The 13,343-nt window shown below is 33.6% G+C and overlaps 1 protein-coding gene across 3 annotated transcripts in view; it reads left to right on the forward strand.

The window, feature by feature from the left end:
- Window positions 1–2,357: 2,357 nt before the first annotated feature.
- The window catches only part of LOC101893220 (serum response factor homolog), an 82,825-nt gene continuing 71,839 nt past the window's right edge, over window positions 2,358–13,343 (forward strand). Inside the window, exon 1 of one of the 3 annotated variants that reach the window (XM_011296643.3) lies at window positions 2,358–3,589. In XM_011296643.3, the coding sequence (XP_011294945.1) occupies window positions 2,972–3,589 (618 nt within the window). In that variant the 5' untranslated portion in view covers window positions 2,358–2,971. The remainder of the gene's footprint in view (window positions 3,590–13,343) is intronic. The other 2 variants (XM_020038894.2, XM_005189369.4) reach the window with 2 other exon arrangements.

Genomic DNA, 13,343 nt, shown 5'->3' on the forward strand with positions numbered 1-13,343 from the left:
GTAGAATTGTTCTACCTTCAATAATTGTGCCATGGCATGTGGCACATAACGGTAGCGCTCACCATTCACAGTTACGTTACGATTCCCATCATCTTGAAGAGATATGCATTGGTAGTATTTTCAATGCTTCTGGCTGATATTCTCCCCAAAATCGACAATTATACTTACTATCCCACAACCATGGTAAAATTAAGAAAATAAAGTCATGCAATCATATATTTACAGTTTTTTCATAATTATTCATTTGACAACATTTTATTGTCACACAACAGAGATGGGAACATGTTTGCTATGCAGTGAAATTTGACAATGTGAGTTAAAGGAAATACAGAGATGAATATGCTTACTTGAAATGTATTTACCTTCTTAATGTTAACATGTCTATAACTTTTGACAAAAAAATATTCTTGTTTAAAAGATATTTAATTTAATAAAAACTAAAACAAAGCTCATAAAAAAACATTTTAAATAATTAAAAAGTAAGTTTGGCCGGGCCGAACTTTGAAAACCATCCACCAACGGATTTGGAAATTTTCAAATAAATAAAATCCGTTAAAAATGCTGTTAAAGTCTTTAAATATAGCCGTTATATTGGGGTTTATACGAAGACGTGGACCTGCATAGGCAACGTTGTTATATACCATTACTGTAGCTAAAATCATCAAAATACCGCATATAGGGAGGTATCGATATGTGGGGGCTATACGTAGTAGTAGTAGACAGTAGTACCTATTAGGAACTTTAAATACGAAATATGAAACAATTCCGGTGAATAATGTCGCTAAAATCATCAAAATACGGAATATAGTGAAGTATCGATACATGGTGCCTACTCGAAGACCTGGACCTGCTCATCTTCGAACTTGACCTACCTGGAGACAAAAGACTTATCTGTGCACAATTTTAGTTCCCTATCTTTATTGACACTAGTCGTAGAATTTTACGCTGATCAGGAATATGTATACTTTGTTATATGTTAATAATTCGACAAGTTATAAACGGAATGATGAAATTAATATACCCTAATTACAAGATAGGTCCGATTGGTTAAATTTAATAAAAAAAAATGTAACAAGTTGTTTGTTGGACATTACGAATTTCACCAATATCGAGTTCCTGACATTACTATTTTTTATAACAAAACTCAAACGTTTATTCTTCGCAAATGCTGCAAACGTGGTAAAATTAAGAAGGTAAAAATTAAATAAGCATATCTATTTCTAAATTTTCTGTAATTTTTGTCAAATTTCACTGCCTAGAATGCAGGTTCCTATCTCTGAATTGTCTATGTACAATGGCTTTAAAAATATACATATTGACAATGAAATGTTGTCAAATTAATCATTTTAATTCTACCATAGCTGGAAGCTTGGATTTAAATTTCAACAGAATTTAAAATTTATTTGAATATTATTCAAAGCAATACATACACATTTAATATTTTTTCGTTCCCGTACTTTCTGATAAATGTAGTTTTCTGTTGTTCGCATTTCCCTCTTTAACTTGTTGTAACCTTCACAAGGTACAGGAACAGAACTAATGTAATCATTCTCTTTCACCCTACGTCAACTCAGTTTGCCTAGACTGAACAACGTCCTACATGCTGGTAGGTATGTAGATATTTATGTGCACACACTTTCTTTGTCCAATCCTTAACACTTTTCAGTTACCAAACCAATTTTATTTGTCGTTGACAAAAAGAGAGTGAGAAGTGAGATCGTGCCATGCATTAATTTACCTATTAAATTCCCTCCCTCACAAACACATACAGCGCCAAAAAATACCGTGATCAAACCCAATTTTATAAAAGGGGCATTAAGAGAACTATTGTATACTCTTAAACGAGCGAAACTAAAAACATTTATCTTTATTTTTAATGTAGTGAAGTTAAGAGTATTAAGTTGTTTCTGTTACTGGTTTGTTGTGAGCGTGACTTATTCTCTGACTATTGCGTTTTTAGCTTCTCAATGTTTTTATGTCGTCTGTACAAACGTGCTTGGGGGCTACCTTTATTTGAAAACGTGAGTTGATCGTATTCGGTATTGTGCTTCCATCTAGAGAACACATAAAACAAACAAAGCGGCAGCGACTTCCATATTTCGTCAAAAGCTTCCAACCCACTTCTACCTTTGGGGTTTTTTGTATCAATAATGACGACCAAGGTTTTAAAATATCATCCAGCAGCCAGCCGATAATTGGAAAATTCAGCGAGGGACACATAAAAAACAACATTCTAATTTGAATACTGTTGCTGTTAGCGCATCTACCATCCAATCTAAAAACACCAATTGCCTTCTATTGCTTGCAGAAATACAACCCTACAAGGTAGCATTGCACACACTTTCCAACACTGAAATTTTATTGACAACCCGTCACAGCCGTCAGTTCTAGATGTCAATTCGGCCGTGTTAAGGTGGAAAAATAGCAATTGTACAGATAAAATGCAAGATGTAATAGTTTGTATAAAAGAGTAACTACTATTTAAAATAATTTTTCGGGTAGTTAATGTAAGTGAATGTGAAATTGCATTGTAACCTTTGGTTTTTCGGTTAAAATTGCCTGAATTACAACAGCTGTTGTATAGTAGAAATTGCGGTCGGTCGTGAATTCAGTGTATCGAAAAGAAGAAGAGTTCTTACCTTAGTGTTTATTTTTGGAAAAAAGCAATACTCTGCACCGTGCAGCCTGTGTACTAGTTAAATAAATTAATTTCTGAGATATAGATTTAAACGCTGCCCCTGCTGCATTCATCCAAGGGCAGGCACAGAATACGTGAAACGTTTGAATTGTTGGTAAGACCAAAGCAGGCTGAAAGTCGAATCAGTTTCGTGGGTTATTAAACTTGTTGCTCCCCCGCCGTGTTGATTACCTATATAGCATTCGCTCAACAACATCTTTCAATTTAAACGTGTATCCTGTGCCCTTCAGTACGTACGAAAACGGCATCGCGGTGGATAACTTTTACCTTAGAATGGATCCTTCGCGAGGAGACTCGCGGTATAACCTTAACTACTCTATGAGTAGCATTGGACTTTCGCTAGCCGACCAGGCTGACATGTATGGCAATCCAGCGGCAGTAGCCGCCCTTGGGCGTCCTCCAAGCGCTGGTTTGTTGCAAAGTATGGGTGGGGGAGCTGGTGGTTCAGGCGTAGGTGGAATAACATCACGCTCTTCCGGTAGTTTAATGTCAAGTGCACAACAATGTCAGTCTCTAAGCAATAATTCTGGAAGTCATGGAGCCGGACAACAACGTGGTATTAAAAGATCTGGTTCCGATTGCTACGACGAACCGCACCATCGTGTGCCAAACGCCGGCGGCACTAGTGGATTATCAAGTTTACAAGGCCTCGAAAATTGTGGTGGAGGTGGAGGACAACATGGTAGTCAACAACAACCACAATCTAGTGGCTCTGGTGGCATTGTGACAGAAGTGGTGGATGACAATTATAATTCATTGCAGAGTAAGAAATCACCGCCTGCAAATGGAAAGAAAACCAAAGGACGCGTCAAAATTAAAATGGAGTACATTGATAACAAACTGAGACGCTACACCACATTTTCTAAACGCAAAACGGGGATCATGAAAAAGGTGAGTCTTCCTATCATAAGATTTGCGAAACAATGTACCTATATACGAAAAAGAACAATGTGCAATGTATTCTTAACGATCCCAAACGATTCGAAGAGTAACTATGTTTACAGCGGCAATTTTGTCTTTCCTTTCAAGGGTCTTGTGTCCATAAGTAATTGCACACGCATTCATAGTTTATTCCGCATCTAGTTTTTTCTGCCTTCGTTTTTTTATCTACCTAATGCGAGAGGGGAAAAATGGTCCTACTTATTCAATTGTACAATTTAGAAGCTTATCGATACAAGACTTTCAAACTCTTCATTGAAAATGCTAAATAATGGCAAAAAACCAATCGCCGAGCAAACGTAGAGAATATAGTTTCGACTGCATTCATGAAGCGTGGGTATTAATGTACTTATCCACATACAATTGCCATAGACAGTGCAAAGCAGCGGTGGCCGACTAATTCAATTCTAAAGTTTGAGCCAATGAAGATGACGACGACCATGATGGCATTTTGTATTTTCGTGAGCTTTGGTGCTTCTCTCTCCTACTCCCTGTCCATTCAGCATTGTGTATTCCACTGTGGGACAATGACAATAGTGGGCAATCGTTTAGAGTATGCCCATGGCAAATGCCGCTACTCTGGCTTGCCTGTAGCTTTAACAAACAATGGATGACAGCATATGAAGTTTTTTACCACTATAAGTCTGCACTCGTGTTCATCCCCTTACATTCTTTCTTATTTGTTTGATGTTTCGGTATCTTTCGTTTTTGCTGCTTCTGTAATATTAATATTATTATATCTCTGATTAAGAATATCCTTCTGTTATAATTGCACAGCATTGCAGTGCTCAACCCATCAACAAAACTTTGGAAATTTATTTTTCTAAATTAAGGGTAGCATTTGAAAAGGGTTATGCAATATAACTAAATAGAGATTTACAAATTGGGTATTCATTTGTGTATCTACTAATTTCATTCGCAGCATAGACCGGGTTTTTGTCTTCGGTAACCTGTCGAATGTTAGATATTTTTAACCTTCCAAATGTAGGAAAAAATTAACAGTAACCTGCCATTTAGTGTTTTAGTTAGTTAATCATATCTTTGGAGACCTAAGATCGACATAACCATATTTGCGAATATATCATGTTCAGTGTAGCCCCAATATAAATGTACCTTCCGTTTCAAATATTAGGTAGTTTATAGTTCAATTCATAAAAACAGAAGAAAATAGGTCTCATTTCTTACCCCATATTTTTATATTGTAATATGGCTAAAAACATTAAACTTTCATAATAATAGGGTGAGAAATTGCAAAAGTTTTACAAAATTTCAAAAAAAAAAAATGATTTCTTTCAACATTTTTTAAGAAATTGCTTTTACTTCTTTTATATTTACCTTAATATTTGGAGAAATCTTTTTATTCGTTAAATACATTTTATTAATTAATGCCCAGCATTTAGTAATACCCATTCATGTTCGATTTACCCAATTTACTTAATCATTGCACTCGTATATTTATTGGACAGGTTGCAATCTCATAATTCTTCGGAATGTCTGGAGTATTATCGCAGTAATATATAGTATTAATGTATGTAGAAACACATTGAGTGTGCTTGGAAAATTGATTTTAAAGGTAAAATTTGTGATCTTTTTGCTAGAGCCAATTATCCAAAAGGCGAACCTAATAATCCAACTTCAACTCTTTATTGAACATATTACTAATAAAGCCAACTGATCCAAAATTAGATAACTAAACTCGTTTTTTGTACCACAGGATAATGTATCGCATTGAAATTTCGTATGCCCGACGTATTTGGGTAACTGTTAAACAAAAATAAGTAACAAAAATCAGAAAAGACAGTTATCGTTCTCTTTTAAACCAAATACATATATTCAATTCACCACCATGTTAAATGTTTTGCACGTCCGTATTACCCAAATACGCCAGGTCCATATCTTAAATAATACCGTTTTAGAAATTGCACTTATTAAATTCACGCAATGTAATATTTTCTAATTACAAACATTCAATTGTCAATGTTGAATTTGTTTAACTATGAAATTTCGTACGCCCGACGTATTTGGGTAACTGTTAACTTGCCCTTGCGTTTTCAGAAATTTTGGTTTTTTACTATTATTTTTGTCTGACAATGTTATTTTGATTTTTATTTCATTTTGATTTTCATTACATTCGTAAATTAGATGCCTAATCGTCTGCAGTAGTCCAGTCAGAAATCTGAATAGATGTGAAGAATAATTGGAAAGTTATGGCCCTTGAATTAATTAGAAAGTTATAACCGTTCATTCTGTTAAAACTTGGTATTTCAGAGATGAGCCCAATTTGGGTCTCTGAAACAGTTTTCTACTATAATCTTCATATGGATTAAATAATTCGGAGAGACCTTTCATTTAATTTAAAATGTATTCAGACACTATGCTAAAAAATTTGGGTATCTCAATCGAGTATGCTATAATTATCGTACACAACTAAGTCTATTTAGCGGTGCTACCTGTAACAAACATACGTTTATATTTTCGTTACGGCTTTAGAACGATTGAACTTTAAAATCGGCTAGAACATGCATCTATTTCTATAAAATCTTATATTATTTTTATTTTATGTTGTATGTGACCTGACCGAAAATCACAGTTAATCGGAAAAAGAAATTAACAGGATCGACAATTCACAGATAATCGGAAAAAGATTTATGTTTGTAAGCTGTATCAAGCTGTTCGCTACCAAAATTACCTACACGAATTAATGCTTTCATACTGCACTATTCTTAATTCATAATAACATAATTTCTTTGTTCATTTGGCCCAACCAATATTCTCTTGGGGGTTACAAATTCAATCGAATACAAAATTTTCTTTTCTGACCACACATTAGATGTGAAAGTTTACTTGGGGATACTCCAATGTGGGGACTTTAATTAAATAAATTCCTATGTGGCAATTATATGTATGATGGTTCCCCACCCCAGGGTAGCATAAATACCATTTTTAGCCAAATCAATTGATGAATGTGGTCAAGACCAAAATGGGCCTTACTCTGAAAATTTCAAATTTTATGCGAAGAGGTCTCTACCCCCTTAGAAACAAAGATGCCAAATAAGTGCCAAAATATGAAAAAAGTGGCCAATACCCCAAAAATAGCTTAAATCATACGATGGTTATATAAATATGAAATCGGGTTGTACCCTTATCCGTGAGTTATGATCGATCATGACCTGCAAAAGCGATTTAAGGTATCTTGAATGTTTGGGAAGAATTTCTGGAAGGATAGAAATCCCTTTCTTACTAAAAGTCCCATTCGCTCTACTATTTTGCACCCTTTAAATTTGGTATTTTACTGATTGTACTCCCAAAGAATTTTGCATTTTGAGCTCTCATTGAACAGATTATTCTCACATGAAAGAAGTAGGCCCACGCTTTGAAATAAGCCCCATTAGGCTTTTTTGGTAATTTCTGTTTGTTAAAATGTGTTCGCATCTTCCAGATGAACCACCATGTAGGCTCTGGAGTTGAATGATAGATGATATATATATATATATATATATATATATATATATATATATATATATATATATATTTTTTTTTTTAATTTGTTTTTTTTTTATATCCTCCACCGTTCTATGATGGTATATGAACTTTGCCATTCCCTTTGTAATTCCTCGAAATACAGAAGATAGATAGAGAAATGGGCCATGTAATTAAGTTCGTAAATGGTCCATGTCGGTTTACGTTTTCGTATAGCCTCCATATAACGGTACCTACCAATATTCGGTATTTTGATGATTTTAGCGACATTAATATCGTATTTTAAGTTCACAATGGGTTTTTTCAACCTATGACGGAAATTTTTCTATACAGATTTACGTCTTCGTATAGTCAACGTATAACGGTATCTCCCTTCGGTATTTTGACGATATTAACGATGTTATTCACCTGAATTGTTTCTAATTTCGTTTAAAAAAAAATGCTTATGCTCGTCTTCGTATAGACCCCAGATAACGGTCTTTATCTTAGCGGTATTTTAAAAGAAGATAAAGATCATTGTACAAAACTTGAATTTTCGCAATAAAAGTGAACAATCGGGGCAAATTGTTACGATTTTTAAATTTTTCATTGGATCTACTTGGTAATGCCGTGCATGTTACATAATAGGGAAGGTGAGTGCTACTGTATGGTACGTTGGGTTTTAAGGGTGGACTATAAATTGATATATAAATTGAAAAATATGAGTTTCTTCCAACAATAGCATGATCCAAATTCAAGTATTTTATTTTTATCTGTTGTTCGTTTTTATTTACTGCATATTTCTTCTTCTTCTTTTGTTGTCAAAATACAGTTTTTATTGAACATATTCCATAAATAATTCTATTTTGATAAAGATCTTAATGTAAAATGTTGAAATGTAAATTTTGTTAACTATTTTTCACGGTTTCTTCATTTTTTATGGAATCAACACACATGGGCACTTTTGACGGCAAAATAGTTGAATTCGCCTCCTGTGCGGGCTTATTAAATTGGCCATGAATTTGAAAAATTTTATTTGCAATTTTTTTAAATAACCTTCAAATTCATATTTTATATGTATTAACTATTATAATTTCGAAATACCAGTGTTTGTACCGATAAATTCAATTGAGTGTATGCAGCCGCTATATAAAAAGTTGAATAAGGTAATAATTGTGTGAACACGCCAACATTTATATTTTCATCCTTATTTTCTTCAAAATATGGAAAATAAAATAAAAGAATAGGTAGCAACATTAGATATTTGTGTGCATTGAATTGTCTATAGCGTTCGCAACGAATAATGAAATTAAATTAAATGACTGCGGTAACAAAAAATAGTGCATCCATACGAATGGTACTCCTGAAACGTTTTTCCAAGAATTTTCCAAACCGATTTTACTTTATCAATTTTTCAAGTTATTATCAGGTTCCATTGTGTGAAAGCCAGAAATAGTGCAGACACATTGTGCGTTGGAAGGCCCTCAAGGAGTGCCTTCCAGATACTAATTCTCTTAAAGAAACATTTAAAAGAATGTAACGCTTAGTCGCTTTCTGAACTGTGTCCCTGATTATTTTCTCATTCTTCAAAGTAAAGTCTATATTTTACGATAAAAAAATCCATCTGCATACGATTGCAATTTTTTAGGTGAATCCTTTAATTAAATACGATTAACCAACAGATTTTTAAATACCAAAATATTCGATTCAAAAATTTTGCCTGATTTTTGATATCAAACTGAATGACATGACGAGATCCATTTATGGTACATAGCATGGCATAGCACAGAGTTGCATTTTTTAGTTTCTTTGAAGTTGAGCAACCTTTCTTATTGAGCCATGGTACGTAGTATATGTGCACCGAGCTTTATATGTTGTACTGAAATCAAAGCATATGGGTTTTCGGATAAAAGTGACTAAGTACAAATGTGGTTAAATTCGGACGTTAAAGAATTTTTAATACCCCTCACAATGTGGGTGGTAATACTTTTGAAAATACGTTTATAAGCGCGGAGGTCAAGTATTCCAGTGGTATATGTTATATCTGCTATAAACAACTTGTGATAGCTACCGAATATCGGGAGGTACCTTTATATAAAGGATATCGATTTTCATCTAGTCTCATTAGTGGCTAAACGCTCATTAGACCTACTAATGTAGAAATGTTTAAAGTAAAAACGTTAATTTACTAATTACTGGTTTTGAACAAAAATCCACCAAAAAACTTTAACTGCACACTTATTTTTTGATGAACAGCAATTTCTCCATTGATCGCCTTCAATTTAATAAAAAACTAATCAGGAATGCATTTTATTCGGGAAAATAGTACTTGAGACCCGCCCCTGATGACCGAATAACGAAGCGTAAAGTTCAGCCATCTTTTCAGATTCAAGAAATCACATAACTGTAATGACACAACGTGTACTCTATATTCAAATACATATTCTAAGCAAATTCATTGTAACAATTATAGTGCTAATTATCGCAAAAAATATATTTAAAAGAAATATCTTAAATACGTTTTGTTTTGTTATTAACTATCGTGGGTGCGAGTGTAGAACGCGTATTTTTGTTTCCAAAGGCAAGTATTGGGTAAGTTTCCCAATATGGAAAATCACAAACTGTTGAAATGCGTAGACGGTACCCGCTAGATATCTACCAAATTGAAAACGGTATTGTCATTCAAAATTAATGGACGAAATGAGATCATTACAAAGACAATAATTTTCATGATTCGCTTCTTTAGAAATTTTAAACGTGGGCTTTTATTTGTAGACCTTGTCAGTCGATGGTGGCATCATCATACATTGAGTTGATAACAGATATGTGTATATGTCGCTTATGTGTGCGAGCGATGAGTGATAATATTGGCCCTCGATATAGGATAACGTTCAAGTTAACTAATTGTGACAAGAGAATTGTTAAAAATTTAAACAAAGTTTACACTAACAACATTATGTTAATGGAGACACACGTTGCATAGTCCAAATGTGTTCACTTTTATCCAGTGCCCTACAGTCATGCATTGGGATATGTGCGTATATACGAGTCGATGTGGCGGTCCAGCAAAAGAGACAATAACAATATTGTGATTTTGCTTCAAAGCACCGACAAAAGGTGTCGATGCTTCGCATCAAAGGAGAATGTGTTCATGGTTTTCTTGGGTTTGCATTCTCTTTAGGGCTGTAAGGCCAACGATTCGTATAACCAAACAGGAAAACAATTGTAAATGTTAAAATCAATTGAGTAGCAATTGGAAGCAGATATGAGAGATCAAACAGTTTGATAAGCATATGTATAGGTGTTGGAGGCATTACAGATCGTTTTTTGCTCTTCTGTGCGACTAAACGTTAAATGTTTTCGATACTGTTATGCTACTTAAGTGTTTTCGCCGAAGAACATTTTAAGACCTTATAAGAGCTGTATAAATAATTGCATGAAGCGAAATTTTTAAATATGTCAAACATACACGTAGTAGCGTATAAAAATTGTCACAAACTGGCATCAATAACGTTAGTTGACATATTTAGAGTGCAAGCAATTAATTTGCAGAATGTGTATTATTATACCCTCCACCATCTATATATTCTTGATCAGCATAAAATTCTATGTCGATTCAGCGATATCCGTCCGTCTGTCCACTAGCTTCCAAACGAAATGAAGTAGGTTGATAAAATTTCACTCAAATGTGTATTAGTCTGCAGGACATTTGGTATTAAAAATGGGTTATATCCACGTTTTGGTATAGCCCCCTTGTAATGGTATCTCCATTTTTTCGGTATTTTGGTGATTTAAGCGACATTATTCACGTATAGCCCCCATATTCGATATTTTGATGATTTTAGCGACATTATTCACCGTATTTGTTTCAAATGTAGTGGTATTTTTAGTTCGTAATGAATACTACAGCCTATGACAGAACATTGTCTGTGCAGGTCCACGTCTTTATATACTCCCCATATAACTGTACCTGCCGATATTCGGTACTTTGTTGATTTTAGTGACATTATTCACCGGAATTGTTTCAAATTTGGTATTTGAAGTTCGTAATGGGTACTACAGCATATGACAGAAAATTTCTGCGCAGGTCCACGTCTTCGTATAGCCCCCATATAATGGCACTCCCGATCACCGGAATTGTTTCAAATTTGGTGTTTGAAATTCGTAATGAACACTACAGCCTAAGGCAGAAAATTGTCTGTACAGGTCCTGTATTTTGATGATTTTAGTTACATTATTCACCGATTTTTTTATTCAAGTTTCGCATTTAAATATTGTAATGGTTTATGACAAAGTTGCCCCTGCAGGTCCACGTCGTCGTATAGACCTTAATATAACGGCTACATTCGGTATTTTTAAGTTTTTAACAGAACGGATTAAATTTTTTGAAAATTGCCAAAATCGTTCCTAATGGTGGAGGATATTCAAAGATCGGACCGGTCGATCTTACAGCCTTTTTACTTGTTTTAATATGTATTTTTTATATAGAAGAAACTTTAAATTAATCCTAAATCGTCTAGAAGGAAACAATTGAAATAAATCATGTTAGGTATATCGATCTATGTTTGATCTATCGATCAAACAGCAAAAACGGTTTAAAATCTGTAAAACATAACATTAAAAAGCTAAAAAAAATTGGAGAGGCACCTCTTCCACAAAAGGTCAACATTTGGAATAATTACAACTCTAATATAAAGTTAAATAAGAGTCTGATTGTCTTCAAATTCCGCACATCCCACTATTTCTACCAACACACTCCATCAAGTATCTCTCCCACAAAGGGTCAACATTTTGGATAATTATAACTCTGAAGAATTGTGAAATAAGAGTCCGACTATCTTTAAACTTCACGCATTATAATATTTTTATTAACACATGACCTGGTGTGAATGTTTGATATATCAAATTTCACATATCCCAATATTTCTATCAACGCAAACCAGGTGTGAGTATAGAATATGTCAGGTACCTCTCATAAAATGCGAAATAAGCATCAGATTCTTGCGTTGGTCCAATGTATGTGTTGCCAAAGTTTCCAAAAATTTTTACATGTGTCATATAAAGTGAAGTCCATATAGATAGTCCAAATCGAGTACGTTATGTGTACAAATATATGTGTGAATATTTTTAAAATATAACATATTGAAATAATATCCCATCAATATGTTTTATAACGAAGAAATAGTTGAATCTTGAGTGAATGTGATTCTGGACTACATATTTTGGATAAAAGAAGTCTTGATTTTTGCAAGGCGCTGTGTTCCCACCAACTGACAAAAATATAAAAATCCCTACGGTTACATAATATGTTTAATATTGACAATTGCAATCGTTTTTACCTGTCTGAATATTGAATGTTAAATTTTAGCAAAATTGATTGAAAAAATATGCTAAATTTCCTTCAAAGATCAAAGAACTATAATCGGGGCTTGTGTAGGAGCTAAATAATTTTTTAAATCAATATTATTTTTTTTTGCAAGAACATTTAGTAGCCCTATTGTAGAACTATTTAACGACTGTTATTGTTATTTTACTGAGTATTTTCCTTAAACTACACAAAAACAACAATGCTATTTTAAAACAGTTTTATCAGTTATTGTTATTGATGTTATTGACAGTAGAAAAATTGTAGTTGTTATTTTATTGACAAAAAGTTTCAATATTGGACTTCCCTTGTATTGTGAATGCATTTTTATATCATACACCTCACTGTGGTCAGGTGCTTTTGTTTGTAACATAGAAAAAGAAGCAAGATATACCCATATTTATTTTTTATGGTCTACATAGAATCACATTATGAGTCGATTTAAGCATGCCTGTTCGTCTGTCCATGTATTTTTGTAAACAAAGTACAGTACATGTCAAATAGCGCCCATATATATTGTTCCTATTTGGTTGCAGCTATTAGATACAGCATAGAAATACCTCAGTTAAGTAGAGATCGGTTCAGATTTTGATATAGCTGCCTTATATATTTTCATCCTATTTCACGTTTGTTGTGCATAAAAAGTGTAGTAGCAGCTCAAATAAGATGGATTCCGATGAATTTCGGTCCAGTCCGTCAAATTTAGTAGAAATTGGTTAAGAGGAGGATATACGTTTTGTTGAGTAGTTTAATGTACAATATATATTATTTATTTATTTTTATATTTTCTTGGTATTGGTTTTTTTGCATTATTGATCGTTTATGCTCCATTGTCATTATGATTTTTTCAACCAACTTAGGTGAAGTTTTTAGCGATAATAG

This window comes from Musca domestica, unplaced genomic scaffold, assembly GCF_030504385.1.
Source record: "Musca domestica strain aabys unplaced genomic scaffold, Musca_domestica.polishedcontigs.V.1.1 31, whole genome shotgun sequence".
Classification (NCBI taxonomy): Eukaryota; Metazoa; Arthropoda; class Insecta; order Diptera; family Muscidae; genus Musca; species Musca domestica.